At 38.4% G+C, this 17820-nt stretch overlaps 1 protein-coding gene across 2 annotated transcripts in view; it reads left to right on the top strand.

Moving 5' to 3' along the window:
• The window catches only part of WDR70 (WD repeat domain 70), a 276981-nt gene that overhangs the window by 162127 nt on the left and 97034 nt on the right, over positions 1 to 17820 (top strand). For both annotated transcript variants that reach the window (XM_075066919.1, XM_075066921.1), the window contains exon 10: positions 15965 to 16139. In XM_075066919.1, coding sequence (XP_074923020.1) covers positions 15965 to 16139 — 175 coding nt within the window. The remainder of the gene's footprint in view (positions 1 to 15964; positions 16140 to 17820) is intronic.

The raw sequence follows: 17820 nt of genomic DNA on the forward strand, positions 1-17820 counted from the left end.
TTTGATCTTGCCTCCCAGTTTTGCCCTGACCCTCCTTTCTCTCTGCCATTATAGCCCACGATCCCTCTTGTTTCCGACCCATCTCCCAGGTCTTCATGTTCCCCACTTACCTGTGGGCTTTGTTCACCTGTCCCCGTCGAACCTAGTTTAAAGCCCTCCTCACTTGGTTAGCCAGCCTGTGTGCATCATTTATTGATGAAATAACTTTTTACTGCATTTTGTTTCTGGTAGCCATGCAGATTCCATGTGGCTATGGGACAAGGGAGCTGGATTCTTTTCTGGGATGAAATCAGAATTGTTAACCATGTTCCATTTGATGACTGTTAGAGCTGAGAGCAGAGCTAGAAAATGTAACTTAACTTTCAGATCTCAGGCTGAGTTTGAGAAGGGAGTTAGGAAAGCCATCCTTGTAAACTGGATAAACTGAATATAGAATCAACATAGAGTCCTATAATAACACTTTCACAGTCAATTTTCAGGAAATTTATTTTAAGGAGATTGTAATAGTTTCAAGTCCTGTTAAGATATATTGCTATAGTTACATAAAAACAGAAAATAATCTTTGTACTGTACCTTTTTTCAAATCCACATAGGGCATTTAAAATACTACTTTTGTCTACTTTTACTTATTCACCATTAAATAATCAATTGTTTTCTTGTATTTATTAAAATAAAGAATCTGAGTATTCTTTACTTATTTATACTCTGGGTAACCCAGTTGGCCTGGTCTCTGCGAATCTTTTATATAAATGGTGGGAGAAACAAGTGCTACGAGAAGACTATAATTATAAAGTAAAACTATTTTTTTCTAACTGTATTAATACAATTCCAGGGAGGAGTACCCTTTATACTTGAGCCAAAATATTTGCATCTTGTACACAGGAGGACAAACTGGCTAGTTTTAAAATCACAATAATATACATTTTTGTTTCTGTTTTCTTAGAGTGGTTGGTCACTCTGTTCATTGTTAACATAGTTGCAGAAAATAGACTGTTATGATGAGATCTGAGATGGCAGCAAATGAGGCTGAGAAAACAAATTATTGAGGTGCCTGTAGTATCAGCTGAGAAAGTTCCTCTAGAGAGCCTTCAATTATGGCAGAAGTTTTAATGGAGGGAGCTATTTAAAGCTGGTTCCAATCACAGTTATTTATCTGAGTAGAGATAACTCTAAAACCAAATGAGCCACAACTATTTACAGCCTTGACTAATCAGAATCTTTTTAGAACCATCCTGTTTTCCCAAATTGACTCTTCCTGCTTTTGCTACACCATGCAAGACTGCCTTTGAGTCATTTCAGTTCGTATTGATAACAGTAACTTGAACTGTGGAGATGTTCTTTCCCAGTAATCTTTCCTTTGATCCCCATACAGAGATTGATTATATCCCACTCTTATCTTTATCAAGGATGAGAGTTAGATTAAATCTAAACATATTGCCCATTTGCCTAATGTGAAAGATGGCATAAAATGTCCATTTACTCTTACAGTCTTTTATAAGCCATTCTCTGATTGTCTGTAACTGTTCTAATGTTTCTCAATAATAAAAATCAATACACTTGCAGTCGTTAGATGGTGCTGAAATGGTAAATAAAATAGAGGATTTACTTTTCACACATATATGGGTTGAGAGTTTCAGAAATGTTTGGGAGTCCCTGTAAAATGTGTATGTTTGGCTTCTGAAACAGAATTACACAACATAGATTTTGTATTTTTTTATTATTTGGCTCTATTCAGTGTAAAGGTAATTCTGCTATTATACATGCTGCTCCCTATTTTAAGGGATTTTTTCTATCCATGTATGCAGCTGCCTAATGCCAGTTTTGGTTTTATGTAGCCACCTGATTATGCTCCTTTCTTAAGTGTGTGTTTTGTTCCTATCAGCTATTCTAGTTGCATGGTAATTTTGGTCTCTTGGGAATGCTGACAGCACTGAATGATGCACCCCCAACTTTGAGGGTGTTCAGCAGACTGCCTACCAGCACTCATGCTATCTTCTAAAATATAAATGACATTTTTGCTTTTGATGATTTTAATGTTCTTTGTATCTAATTTTTAGAATAAAATTCCAGTTGGACTAAAAGAATGTCATGGATCAACTAACACTGACTCTGTTCATCTTTTTACTGAGGCTATTTCACTAAAGAACATGGCTAAATATAAGACAGAGGAATAGTCCAACATTGTTTAGAAAAAAACACAGTGTTCTTATTTTAAAAGAGAGAGGGAAGGATAACACTACTGATACAGCTTGAAGCAAACTGAGGCACAATGGTCTGATTCTTTTCTCATATGTGCTGTTTTTAACTAGTATAAATCCACCATTTCAATGGAATTATTCTGAATTGTGTGTGCATTACTGTTTTCACTTATAAAGGTGGGAGGAGGCTATTCAGAAGACACCTTAGATTTCTTCTCTAGGAATAGCACACACAGGCAGAGAGAACTGGCCTTGAGCTGGAATGACAAAAGTGTCAATAGTGTTCCCCTTCCAGATTTCCTCACCCTCAGTATGATTCACCAGAATTAGTTACTATTGCCTGGATCAAGGAGTTTAGGAAAATTGCTCTCTGAAAGACAAAAAAGCTGAATCCATTCCAATTAAGTTACCTTTAGTAACCTCATTCATGAAAGACATTCTTGTATATTTGCTTAGGTACCTGCCCAGTTCAGTATCAAGTGATATACTGAAATGCAGGCAACCATGGCTGCAAGATGGGATGGTGACACCCAAGAAAAACAACTCTTTTCTTCAGCCAGACTTGAATGAAGACTTCATTAACAGGAAGCAAAACAAATTATTGCTCGATGCCAGTCAGAAAGGAATGATAAGTGTTTTTTCATTCCTCACAAAAGTTTAGTTACACAAAGATACTAACATTGCTACAGGAAAACGCTGAGATCAGTGTTGTATTAGGACCATACTAGGGCAAAAATAGAGGTGGAAAGGTTAAGCAAGAATTCAAGCACCACAATAACTTTCCATTTTAGAGCACTCAAATGACTTGAACATCCTATTTGCTAGACTTACCAAGCTAATCAGCTGCAAGGTCTTGCTGTTCCAGAAGCACTGGAATCACTTATGATGAACAAATGGATGCTTGAAATAGCCTGCTAGGGAAATGTGCTGAAGTTCATCTCGTATCCTCCAAGATGGTTCCTTTAACTCCCAGGACCAAGAGATCCCAGAAATATATTTATCATGCTTGGCTTTTTAGGGCCTGATTGAAAGCCCATTAAAGTCAATGGGATTCTCGTTACATAGACTTCAGTGGGTTTTCAGTCAGGCCCATGTAGTGCTTTTCATCAATAGATCTCAAAGCACTTTACAAAGATGAAAATTATTATTAAGCCATTTTACAGATTGGGAAACTGAGGCACAGAGACCTTTAAAAGTCTTGTTCAAGGTCAACCAGCAAACCAATGGCAAAGTCGGGAATAGAAGATAATTTTCTGAGTCCAATCGAATGCCCTGTCCACTAGATTATACTGCCTCCCAATACGAAGACAATATTCTGTCATGCAATTTCTTCAGGAGGAAAGAACCCTTTTGCCTGTGCGCTCATTCAATCATTTCTTTGGCTTTTACTCCATCTTTTTCATGGTTGTTTCAACAAGTGGATGAAATAGCTCAGGTTCTGGATGGGAGCCTTCTCATAATTCCTTTAAAACTGTGTCCTGGGGAAGATATCATGACCTCAGTTGTACTAAAGGAAACAGTCACATGCCAGTCAGATTTGAACACCTAAAGTAATTATAATGTGATTATCATGAGAGTTAAGCAAAATACTTTCAGGTATTAGAGCATTTCCTTGATTTCAAGCTTTGATCATATTTTCCTAAAGTCTGAAAAAAGGTCTGTCCTTAGATCCCCATTATGATCCTTTTAAGGAATGTAAATCACTGCCCTTCACTCTTTTCAGTGCCCTTTTTGTCCTAGACCAGTCCATGGAGTCTTTCCCAGTTGGTTCAGTTTAGTTGCCTTACCTTCCAGTTCACCTTCTTCAGGTTTTGAATGTCTTTAAGAATTTGTGCTCGATACTTCACATTCAGCTATTAACATAGACTTAAAAAAAAAAACATAGCTTTCCTGTCTTGTAATTTATTCTCCTTCTTATGCATCTTAGGATTTTGTTGGCTTGCTCTTTTTTTTTTTTTTTTTTACTTTTGGCAGTCATTGCTACCCGGAAGTCTTTTTCCATCTGCCCTCAACGTATCATATGATTCAAGTTACCATATACTTTACATTTTTATTCCCCTTCTTTATATGCATAACATTTAATTTTGGGTGCCAGTCTCTCCTTTCTTTCTGTCAGTTAGTTTTTTACCTTAATTTTTTCCCCCATAACCTGAGTATTAGTATTCTAGTTTCATTATATCCTGTCTCTCTCTTTTCTTTCTTTCTTTCTCTCTCTCTTTAATGTTGTTCTCTTCATAATATTTCTTTTTTGTACTTACTCATATACATTGGCCAACAAAGCCCTTTCTTATACTGTTGTTTTTATTTGTTTTGACATGTGGCAAACTTCTATTGGTTATTAAGTAATGGCTTTGGAACTAGCCTGTCTTGCCAATAACTGTTAATGGAAAAGATATGTAATCATGCTTTTTATCAGTCATTTCAATCTACAATTCAGTGTTTTCAGACTCCTATCTTCTTTGTACCTTTCTTTTTGTGATTTGAATACTTGTATATTATGCTGACTAACCCTGGAGTGGAGGTTATGTTGCGGGTAAATTGTAATTTTTTATATGTATTGGTATGGGCAGCCCCATTATGTATTATGTGTTTTGTCGATTATGTATAGTGTGTCTTCATTACATAAGAACACCTATACTATGAATAACTATTTTGACGTTTGTCTGTTTATTGGGATAAATAAATTATTCTAAAGAGAAAAATGTAATTTTCTTAAGATGCAAAGGAAGCACAGTTTGGAGTTTGTGGGCTTTTCTGAGGATAAGGAGGAGGTATGGCTCAAGATCTTCCTGGAAAGTTATTGCTAATATCTTGTAGATGCTTAAAGATGATAATCTGTTTGGAAGACAGTGTTCAGGATCTTTAAAGGCAAATGAATAGAAACTGGAAATGGCAACATATTTTGTATGATTTTGAAATACACAGAGTTCAGAGGAAGCTCATAACAAACAGGTGTTCTTTGCAAAATCTTGGTATTCTTTCCACTCGTCTACTCTGAAGTCTGCCCATCTATAGTAACTGACTCAAAAGAGAGGTCCAATGTTCTCTCTAAAACCTGTTTTTTAAATAATAATCTGAAACCTGATCTTTATTCTGGCTTCCCCACCCCCAAAAAAGTTGTGTGATGGATTTTTCCTTAATTTATTAAAGGTCTAAATTATTTAAGTTTATAAATGGTTAATAAATGGTTAATGTTTTAATAGCTGATTAGAATACAATAGATGAATACTTTGCTTATAACCATTGTTTATAACCATGCATAATACCTTGTAATGATGAGCTTATAATTATGTATACTGATCTTGTCTTTAACATGCGTATAATATAAAGAGTGACCAAAAATCGTGCCTATTTGAGATGTAAAATATGGATAAGGTTTTCTAATATATAGGTAAAGAAAAAGAGCAGTGTGATCAGGTTCTAATGGAGATTCTGACATGATTTCTCCAAACTCCATTTTGGCATGTGCTTTCAAAATAGACAATAAGACAGACGATGGAGTGGTTGTGAATGGAAGCTGAGTAAGAGAATTTAGTATGTCAGAGGATCTATATGTAAACACAAGGAGCAAGAACTGCTCAAGTGTTACTAAAGGTAAGTCTACACTGCAGTTAGACACCTGCAAGTGGCCTGTACCAGCTGACTCAGGCTTGCAGGGCTCAGGCTAAAGGGTGTTTAACTGCAGTGTAGACATTTGGGCTTGGGGTGCAGCCCAGACTCTAGGACCCTGTGAAGTGGGCAGGTCTACACCACAATTGAACGGCCTCTTAGCCAAGCCCCACAAGCTTGAGTCAGCTGGCATGGACCAGATGTGGGTTTTTAATTGCAGTGTTTTAAGTGTAGACATAACCAAAATTACAGAGAGAAGGCACTCAAACCTAACCTCCTTCCTGACAATATCAGGTCTCCTGCAGTGCCAATGGCATTGCGAGCAGCTTGCATCTGTGTTTTCCTACCCTCGGAGGACCATAGCAGGCTCAGCATGTACAAGTCAGAAGAAATAATAATGTTCTGTGTAAAAATTAGATCTTTCTGAGAGAGAGGCTGGCATATTTGCTGCCACAACATAATGCCCAGCATTGTGTTCTCAGCCTCAAACTTTCCTTACTTCAACTTCCCTAAATTCTGTTTTCTATTCACATATCTCTTATTTAGCATATGCAGGGCCAGGCACAGATGTTTGTGCCACTTGTGGAGCTGATGGCAGTGTGTGCGCATTCTGGTCACTTTTTTAAGTATATGGGTTTTCTATTCAATATTCTATTTTTCTTTCTCTTCTTAATAAGTCAGAATTGCCAAAAGTGGCTGCCATGGTAGTTTCATGTGGAACTTTTAATAGGGGAAATGATGAATTTTTGAACTTTTTGAGTGGGTTATCTGCAAAAAAATTGAGGGAATTTGATGGAAAGGGATATTTTGAAGATTTGAAACCCATGTAAAATAAATGTGCTTAAAATTATTTCTGCAAAATTCCATGGGATAATTTTCAGCAAGTTTGGATAGGCCCTTGTAGAGGGGCATATATGGAACAAAAATACATGTGACCCATATGGAAATACAATATCGATAATGAAGCCGTTAGGGAATATACTAACACTTCTGACCTCATGTGAAAGTAGCATCTTTTCATGACCTCATGTGAAAGTAGCATCTCACCCATATATAAGCATTTTTTATCTATGGCAGCAGGTCTGGAATGTATTATACACAGGTGGATCCCTGTATGCATGCAGAGCCTTTTGAAGTCGTCAGGCCCCAGAGTCTTCCTGTCTCCAGTGCATTGCTGTGTCTGGAGTCTAATTCTGTATATGGATCAAATATGTCCTTTCCATCTAGTAACAGATCTGCATTGGAAAGGGGATGGATTGAATGACCCTAGTAAGTCATTTCTATCTCTGAGTTCTGTGTAAGATTAGACTTGTGTCTCTACAGCTCCAGTGAGATTTCTATTTTGTTAATTAGTAGCTTATTTCTAGGCAGTCTCTTGATGTCGTATTGACTATTGCACTATATTTTCACAACCTCACTGAAGTTTGACTCCCTTTGGAATTGTTAGGATAATTAGATTTGTTCAAGGAAAACATGTGAATGGTTCTCAGTCCATAAAGCCTTTGAGCTTTGTATAAATAAGGTCCTTTTATTAAATAATTAGGAGAGTCTGTTGTGTTCTGTTTAGTTCAGATAAGTGTGAGTAATGGATGATTAAATTCTCTGCCTTCCCTCATTCATAATTGGGGATGTCAGAAGGGCTGTGAAGATCTGATTATGAACTTTTAGTGACGTTATTGCGGATCTACAACACACTTATTTTCTTCTGTAGTATGTTTCTCATCCATTGTTATATTTGCTGTATTTCTCTCTCTGCTTTTTTTGCACTTTGTGCTTATTTTATAGCCTGTAATGTTTGAAATAGTTATGAAAAAATACTTTCCCTTTGTATTTGAATGCATCTAATCGGCCAATTGGTCAGCTCAGAAGTGATTAAATGGGAGGCAAGCGGGGTGGACACATGCACAACTGCTATTTTTCCCCATTTATAAACGTATCACACTAATTCTTTTGAATATGCATGGCAGGTCTTGTGTGACTTTATCACTCTCATACACTTGCTTGTATCTAAAGGGCAAAAATAGTGACAGATGACTTTTTAAAAAAATGTATGCTTGAATCCATTTTATACTCTCATGCACTTATCTGTGATTCTGGTGTCAGAGGCTTGGGATAATGAAGAATTTGGGATAATGTAGGCCTTAGGAAATAACATGGGGAAAACTACTTAACATCTTAATTCTCCATATTTTTGTATATGAATAAAAGATTTAAAAGACCTAATAAAGGTTACAAAACGGTTAAAAGCAGGTCTGCAAAATCCACAGGCTTTTATGAATAAAGAAAAAAAATGCTCATTCAGTGAACATTGTCCATTCTGTGCACTAATTAAAGCAACGGTCCTGCGCCCAAGGCTTTATTTATTGCACAATAATCAAAACCTACTCTGAAGACAGAATTATTTATTTTGTCATGGGCTTTTATATGACTATCATCACAATAGTATCTCTGTTCTTCTTGGAGTCACAATAGTATCTATATTCTTCTTGGAGTCATGGTCCCTATATGGATTACAAACATGGGTACACATGTGCACCATGTGCCAGAGACTGAACTGTTCACAGCACTGTCTGTTTACCCACACATGCGTCGTGTGTCAGCCACATGGTGCAATCAAGGCTTTAAGAGGCTGTGCGGGTCGATGCTGCTCCAGTTTACTCTTATCGCCACAAGGCCAGAGTTGAAATCTCCATTCCTCAGTACTCTTAGCTTTCTAGAACTCTTCGTCCTTTCTTAACTTCTGTACATAGTTTTCTAGTTTGTTCTAGTTGTATATAGTTAGGGTTTGTTCTGCTGTTGGACGACTTCTCCTTGTGGGGTGACCCCTTGTAGCGATGTGATGACTCACTGGTGCGGTGCCTCCTGCTGGTCATCTGATAATTAGCTCTTGTCCAGCTCAGAGCGCCCTCTGCAGGCCGATGTCTCGGCTGCCGCTGACCCTATGTCCGTCCCAGCGGGTTATCTACCCCATTCTTTGCAGTTCACCCTAACTGAGTAACCTCTGTGTGGTTCCCTGGGACCCCCATTACAGGGCCTACAGAGAGCTTTCTGCTCTCTTCAGCTTTCCCAAGAGACTTTCTCCTGGCTCCGAGACAGATCTCACCTGCCGTTTTCTCACTGACTCTCTCAGGTTGCTCTTTCACTGGGTCTCCTCCCTTCCTGTGAGCACCTGTTCTGGCACAGGGAGCCTGGATCTACTTCACTTACAGGGGCTGGCTGCCTTGTGACAGTTCACTTCTTGGCTTTGTAGAAGAACATAGGCTTGGAAGGGGTGGTGGCATAGTGAATCAGAATTGGAATAAATACTCTTTGTTTAAAGACCAGGATCTGCATCCATATAAATCCCTTTAATGTGTTATAATTTGTAGACTACAATGCTATTGTGGACAATTCGTTTTGTCATCTCTCACCTGGAAGTCACAGTATAAAGGGAGTATTAAAACACAAATGAAAGAGAGTGGGGGGGGGGGAAACATTCAGGAAACTTAATATTGACCTTGATCATTAAATAAGCTGTTTAGTTCAACTTCTCAATCATGAAAATATCCTCATTACTTTTCCAAAAGAACATTCCTATCCTTCTCAAATTGTTTTGAATCACTCTTGGCAGTTATAAAAACGTAACAAATCTGTTTTGCAGATGTGGAATCTGCCATTTAAAAAAGTGAATTTTTAAAACTTGTATATATGATGTTTTTCACATACATTTTCTTTTAAAAAAAAGTTATTATTTAGTAGCTAAACATATTTTTGTAGATTTTGATATCCTTCACTATAAAAAAATTAATTGTGATGGAAAGACAATATTGAACTTATAAGGTATAGTATTTAAAATACTATTATGTCGTTTTCACTGAAATCCAGTTAACTTAGGTTTGTTGCAAAGCAAGTGTGTGCTCAAAATAAGTGTTCAGTGTATGGACACATTTATCTGAAAAGACCCCTGCCATTTGACAGAACAATGAAAGGTGTCCAGCTGTTACTTTTTCCCCTTTATTTCTGCGGGAAAAGACTGTGCCATTACTTGTTTGTGCATAGTCTTCACCTTAATAATGGTTGACGAGTTGAAGGAGGCCACTTCTGGAAACCTTGCAAGGGCCTAATATAGTTTAGTACAGTATTCCAGTTAACTAGTGTGGCACAGCCAGTATTAAAATAGCACTACAGTAGTCTGTCATTTAGAATTTACTAAAAATACCTCCCCTGGTCTGAAACAAAGTGTGAGAATTTTCAGACCAAAAGGAATCTTCCTGAACCTGATTTAGTTGAACTCCATGGCAAAAACTGTAACTGATTTTAATGCAAGCAAGATTAAATTGGACCAGAGTGAGTTAGGGAATGACAATAGGGTTTTATTATTTAAGGTTACATGCAACCTCAGCTGCTGCTGCTGTCTTTTTTTAAAGTTCCCAAATATGTGCAGGTACCTTGCAAAACAAAGACACAGTTGCTACCCAGAAGAGATTACAGTCTAAATTTAACATGATGTGAAACAAGTATTGATCAATAGGAGAAAAGAGAGGAAGGGGTGAAGAAAGACAAAAGTGAGAATAATGCTTGGTAGGATCAGAATAAGTAATATGGTTGGTCATTGAAGGCGTATGTATGAGAGAGAGAGAATTTAAGAGAATTTGGTGAGGGAAGTGGGTTGTTAAGTTCAGGGAGGTCATTCCAAGTGTAAGCAGCAGCATGGGAGAAAGCATGAATGTGCCGTGAAGGGTGGAGACTGCGTATGGTGATGGTCATTAGCAGAGCCGGGCGAGAGGAGCATGTCGAAGCAGAGATAAACACTATGTGATGTGAAGGGCCTTGAAATGGGCCAGTGGGGATGTTTTTGCAAGGTCCTGCATGGAGCTCTTCCCAGCCCAGCTCTAGTCAATATTTTTATTGATGATCTGAAAGAAAATATCAAATACCAAACATAGGCTGAATGGTAAATAAGCCAGTTCTACAAAGTACCATTTGGTATTCTGTAGCACTTGGTAAGATGAACTCTTTTAAACATGCATTTTAAGGAAAGGGGGACTGTATTATGGAAAGCACTGATGCTGAAAAAGTCTTGAGGGTCATTATGGATATTAGCCAACTGAACAAGAGTGATTGCTTGGTGATCCCTTGATTTCAAGGATGATCTCTACCATGGATTTACATAAGGATCCTGAAATGACTCAGGAGTCTGATCCTGGAACCTCAAATCCGCCCACAGTAGGTACAGACATTGTGTGGCAGGCCAGTGGGTTGCTGAAGAAAGTTATTTAATTTTCCTTTCTCCTCTCTTTCTTTTCAGCTTTGAGGGCAAGGTGGTTCTCAAAGTGGGCTACTGCCTGATGGCACCAGTGGAGTCAGTTGGTGGCTTGCTCTTCCCAGCTTGTGATGTCCACATCAGTTTTCTTAAGATACACTTTCAGTGTGTCTTCGTAGCATTTACTCTGACCATCACAGGATCTTTGACCATGAGTGAGCTGAGAATAGAGGACTTGTTTTGGGAGGCGAGAGTCTGGCATTTGCACACAATGTCCAGCCCAGCAAAGTTGGTACATGAGGATCATTGCTTCAGTGCTGGTGACATTGGCTTCAGCAAGAATGCTAGCATTAGTGCAGTGATCTTGCCACCTGACGCAAAGGATCATCCGGAGGCATCACTGGTGATACCTCTTCAGACTCTTGAGGTGCTGTTGATAGGTCACCCAGGTTTCACATCCATAGAGGAGTTTAGGAACAACAGTTGTCTTATAGGCCTGGATCTTGGTGTCCTACTGTAGGTTATAGTCCGTGATCAATTTCCCAAAGGAAGTACTTGCACATTGGATCCTGTGCTGGATCTCACTGTTGATTTTTGCATTTTGAGAGAGTTGGCTACTGAGGGAGCAAAAGTGCTCAGCTGTCTCTAAAATCTAACCCTTGATGATTTGTGCTGGGTCATGTGCAAGGCCTGAAGCAGGCTGATGCAGCAGTTTAGTCTTCTGAATACTGAGTGACAGTCCTAGGCTTCAGTAAGCTTGTGCAAGAAAATCCAGTATGGACTGAAGGTCATTCTCAGCGTATGCGAGGATGACACAATCATCAGCATACTGAAGCTCAGTAATGGACACCCTGAAGACTTTAGACTTCAAATGGAGATGTCAAAGATTAAAGAGCCACCCATCCATTTTATATTGAATGCCAGCTCCATTGGGGCGGTGATCTTTAACAAGGACCAATGACTGCTAAATAGATGGAAAACAGGGTTGTGGCAATAATGCATCCTTACTTAACCCATTTTGATGACAAAAGGTTCCATCTCAAGGCCGTTACAGAGAACTGTGGTAGTCATCTGATCACGGGGAAGTCTTAGGACCTTAATAAATTTTGGAGGGCAGCCAAATCTGGTCAGCACCTTCCACAGGGCTTCGCAACTGACAGTCAAAGGCCTTTGTCAAATCGATGAAGGCCATGTAAAGGTCCTGATTTTGCTGCCGAGACTTTTCCTGGATTTGGCGGACATCGAAGATCATGTTGGTTGTCCTGTGGGATGGTCTAAAACCGCACTGAGTTTCTGGCAATATTTCCTCAGCAAGGAGAAGTAATCAGTTTAAGAGGATACGGGCAAGAATTTTCCCTGTTGTAGCTAGCAAGGCAATGCCTTGATAGTTTCATATAGATGCAAGTGTGGTTTAGTGGGTATAGCACTAGACTGAGACCCACTGAAGATTTGGGTTCTATTTCTGGGTTTGCCACTGGCCTGAAGTTAAAAGCTTGATTTAGGAATCACTGGGTGGAAATTCTGTGACTTGTGTTATGCAAGAGGACAGACTAGATAATCATAAATGTCCCTTCTGGACTCAAAAATGTAAGCATCTGTGAAAACAAAGATAAGGTTGTTTTATGTAAGTTATGTCAGTAGCAGGGCATAGGGCTTTTGTTAGAATGGATATTGTCAACAGTGAAGTGGGATATGACAGGATTCTGATGCTGTAGTGATAATTAAGTGAAAGTGTACATTGGTGTTCTATGAATAAGAATTGTAACAGGCTGTGAAATGTCAGTTAAATTGTACCCATGTTGAATTCTTTCCGGGGACTTGGCTAAGTATAAGTGTGCTCCTTTTTCCCTTTAACAGTGTTAGATAGAATTTCCTGTGGATGAGAGTGAGTAGGTTGTAAGAAGAGGTGAACTGTAGGGTTGGCAAGTTAAAGTTATGTGTATTAATGGTGCATACTGAGGAGGGGAGAATTAAGGTTGAATAGGCAACCCTTAACTCTGCAGTCCCTGGTTTTCAGAAGTTTGAGGGTTGCTCAGCTCAATGTTCTGCAAGGGGCTGACATACCAGGAAGCAACCTTAACTCTGCATCATTGTTGTTTTTTGACATTGAGTTACAAAACAATTTGCATTTTACTTTAGCAAGTATATTGGGCCTCCTGACTCAACGTTCCAAAACCCTGCTTCAGCTTATAAAGTGCAACTTTGCTATATAGCAGTTGACAGTAAAAAGTGAACATTTATACCGTTGAAATAAGTTTCAAAATTTTATTATTTCTATAATCAAATATCCTTTTGAGTTTATTTTGGTGCTTTATTGTAAATGTTTACTTTTTAGTATAGCTGTTGTATGTGCAGCATAATCAGCTTCAAAAAAAAATAATGAAAAAATCTGCATGAAATTTTAATGTCTTGAACTACTGACATTGCTTCTCAGGATATCATTTACACTGAATAGAACAATAACTTTACACTATACAGGAATATGTTCTTTGAAGTGTACTTACAATTGAACTAGGCTGGCCTGCATTATGGGAAGTTGGAGATTGCATCTATTTGATTTTACTAATTTCTCCCATGACACCAAGTTATAAATGTTTCCAGGAGCCATTGTTGTTTGCAGTGCAGATATATCATTGCAGGAGCCAAATCATTCATATAAGTTGCTAGGTGGATCTAACCTAGATTTATGTATGTAATGTACCTATACATCCCAATTTGGTTCTACAACCCCTGCTTATATGCCTCAGTGTTGTCTTATTCTGGGGAAATGGCTGCTTTGATTCAGTTGCATTTATGTTTCCCATGAAAACCAATAAATGACGTGCTCTTGTATCATAGGCATCGTTTGCCTTGAGAACTTAGTGATTTCTATCTTTTTTTAATTAATGATCTCCCTTCCCTTGCCAAGTGCTAAAACACTTTTATGCATTAGATGCCAGAAGAGATTTGAATTTTTATCTGGAAAGAACTCAGCGTTTTAAAAGGACAGAAAACATTTGTGTCTAAGACAGTTTAAAGAATCCACCTGTATTCCTGTCCTCTGTCCTTCGGATGTTTATATGTATCTAAGAAACATAGAAGAGCTAGGCCAATATTCTTATTTCTTTAAAAAAAAAAGCACATATTTATGAAACAGATTATGTGCGGGAAATTCAACTCTGAAAAAGAATGGTCTTTCATAAAAGCATCATTGTAAAACGTTTGAGGAATTCCTTAACAGTGTAACTCAAAACTTCTGAATTTGGCTCCACAGAATTGCAGTATCACAATGAATAGTTATGAAATTTCCTTGTAAATAAATAAAAGCTTGAATTAATAAGCAGCCAGCCAGTCTCCCAGACTGCCATTTTAAATAAGTTTACTGGTTGTTGTTGTATCAGAATAATTATTTTAGAAAAATCTCATATGTGACAGTTCTCGGGGTACTCAGGATTGTGAGTCATCTTGTTACATGCCTGCAGTGAGAAGGAATCTTGCCTGTGGAACCTGGGTGTTAGCTCTCGAACACCACCAGCCTGTCAGTCACTCTGGCACTGTCCTGTGGGTTATGCCAGCCCTGTCTTCACCTTGCAAGTTAAAAAGAAGTGCACACCAGCGTCCAAGTAAAGTGTTCCCCTGTGATATCCAGCCCCTGACATGAGCTACTCAGAAATCCCAGATGCTCTGCTCCCAAAGGAACAGTGTACCCCAGTTTACTAATTTTACCTTTAATCACTGCTCCTGTGTAATACACAGCATGTATGACCACTTACAATGAAACAAAGATTTATTTAAGAAGAAATAGAAGTTCCACTAGAAATGAATAATGATTAAAGCAAGTGGTTCCAGTACAAAACAAAATCATAAAAATGCAAACTAGGGCCTACATTCATTATTAGATACAAAAGATAGCTATTAAAGTAGGTTTTCCCCTCAAAGTTCAGTATGTTACAGATCTGGCTAGTTTCACAGGAACCAGGATCCGATCTTTCATGAAACTCCTCTGTGAGTGGATGCAGAGTGTATTTCTCCCCCTGTGTTATACTGAATCAGGTTTTTGTCTTTATTCACAGACGGGACAATCCCTTGTCTGTTATCATGTTCCTTTTTACCTCCAAGAGGTTGTTATTCTTTGCAGTTGTCCTTTGATAGTTTTCCATTGACTGTTTTGGGATAGGGCAAGACATTAGAACCTTGCATTACAATCTCCAGCTGACAAGGGATGGGTGAAAATTCCTTCCCACTTGAATGGGTCATCACCAAGATATATGATTTCGTGGTGACTAACTTTTACCTCAGGACCATAAGACATAGTTTTCAATATAGTTACATTATTCCTTACATGGTACTTGTGCATCTCACAATGATTATAAGTTATAAGCATTCACTAGAAATCTTACATGCTACCTTTCATGGATAAATACCATGAAAATGGTTTATTAGGTGTCATGAGTTTGTGATGTCTGAGACAGGAGTAGCTATTACCACTTGGCCTCAGTGTCAGGATCACCTATTAGTGCACAAGTTGTACAAGCATTTATGCTCTCAGGACTTTATCCTGGGAGAATCTTACTGGCTTCTGTTGAGAGTGCTTAGCATCTTACAAGATCAGTCCCTTTATTTTGTGTCAGACTCTGCTTATTGGTGAAATTTTAATGAATGTATATGTTCATTAGGGAAGAATGGGAGTTTACACCTCTGAACATTGAGGTAATGAAATATACATCCCATTTTTGTAAAGTGCTTTTATACATTACTGACCAGCAGACCATAGTTTATGTATATTTTAAAGTTACTGTTATTAACTAAATTTACATACCATGGGTTTTTTTAGTTCAGTTATATTGAAAATAGTGGTTGCCTCGTATCATTAGGGGAATTCTTTAATATGTGTTAACTGATTGTAAAGCAATTATTTCTTTAAATGTCTTAACAGGACTGTGAGGACATGGGATGTTAACAATGACAAAAAGCACAAAGGTGTGTTTAAACCACGGTCAGTTCAAGGTAAACGGGTGATTCCTACAACTTGCACATATAGCAGAGATGGTAAACTTATTGCAGCTGGCTGCCAAGATGGCTCCATCCAGATCTGGGACAGGAATATGAATGTAAGTGAAGTATACTTTTTAATTGTAGCGAGATAACTGTTAATACACCTCTACCTCAATATAACGCGACCCGATATAACACGAATTCTTATACAATGTGGTAAAGCAGTGCTCTGGGGGGGTAGGGCTGCGCACTGCGGTGGATCAAAGCAAGTTCGATATAACGCGGTTTCACCTATAACGCGGTAAGATTTTTTGGCTCCCAAGGACAGCATTATATTGAGGTAGAGGTGTATGAAATGCTAAATTTTGAAGGAGTTTTAGGATGTTTTATATTTTATACTTAAAATTTTTTTTTCTGAAAGACGAGCATTTGGTAAATGAGGTTTAATATTTCCCCTGCTACCACACCTCTGCCATATCAGTGCCTGCTGCTACCCCACCCAAACAAATAATGACAGGAAATTGACTAGCTAGCAACCTGATTTTGTCTATTTTTATGTATGTAGTGACAATTATAAATAAATAAAGTACTATCTGTCTAAAGATAACAAGGTGACTATGAAGAAGCTGTCACTTCCTATAGGCTCTTATGACATTTAAAAATACATGTTGGTGTTCTACTCCAGATGTTGAATAAATAATTCATCCACTTTGGAATGGGTGATACAGGTAATATACAGAGGAGAGTAAAGTCAAAACACACAAAGATGGGAATGCACCTCAAGTAAAAATCTCTTCCTGTATTGTCCAAAATGTGAAATTTAACACGGAGGTGATATTACTCCAAAAGACCATTGACTGGAAATCCCAAAATTTCATGGCTATGCTACATCCTCAGACTGGTATGGTGAGGAGTTAGATCCTGAGCATGTGGGCAAGACCCACCAGTCAGACACCTGGGGAAGAATTCTCTATAGTCTGTCTCATCATACTATCCCCTACATAAAGTTAGCAAGCTCTGTCTTGAAACTGGTTAGATTTTTGTCCCCGCTGTTCCCATTGGAAGGCTGTTTCAGAATTTCACTCCTTTGATGGTTAGAAACCTTCATCTAATTTCAAGGCTAAACTTACTGATGGCCAGTTTATATCCATTTGTTCTTGTATCCACAGTGGCACTTAACTTAAATAACTCCCCTCCCTTCCTGGTATTTATCTCTCTGATCTGTTTATAGACACAGTATCTCCCTTCAGCCTGCGTTTTGGCTAGGCTAAACAAGCCAAGCTCTTTGAGTCTCCTTTCATAAGACAGGTTTTCCATTCCTTGGATCATCCTAGTAGCCCTTCTCTGCACCTGTTCCAGTTTGAATTCATCTTTCTTAAACATAGGAAACCAGAACTGCACATAGTATTCCAGGTGAGGTCTCACCAGTGCCTTGTATAATGGTACTTACACTTCCCTGTCTGTACTTGCATGATGCATCCTAGGACTGCATTAGCCTTTTTCACAGCTTCATCACATTGGTGTCTCATAGTCATGCTGTGGTCAACTAGTACACCCAGGTCTTTCTCCTGCCGGGTCACTTCCAACTGATAAATCCCCATTTTATAGCAAAAATTCTTGTTGTTAATCCCTAAGTGCATAACCTTGCACTATTAAATAACAACGCATTTCTTTTATTCCAGTTTACAAGGTCATCCGGATCTTCTTGTATGATATTCTGCCCCTCGTCCATATTGGCAATATCCCCCAAGTTTGTCTCAGCCGCAGATTTTATTATCACACTCCCACTTTTTGTGC

Source organism: Chelonoidis abingdonii, chromosome 6, assembly GCF_003597395.2.
Source record: "Chelonoidis abingdonii isolate Lonesome George chromosome 6, CheloAbing_2.0, whole genome shotgun sequence".
In the NCBI taxonomy this organism is placed as follows: domain Eukaryota; kingdom Metazoa; phylum Chordata; order Testudines; family Testudinidae; genus Chelonoidis; species Chelonoidis abingdonii.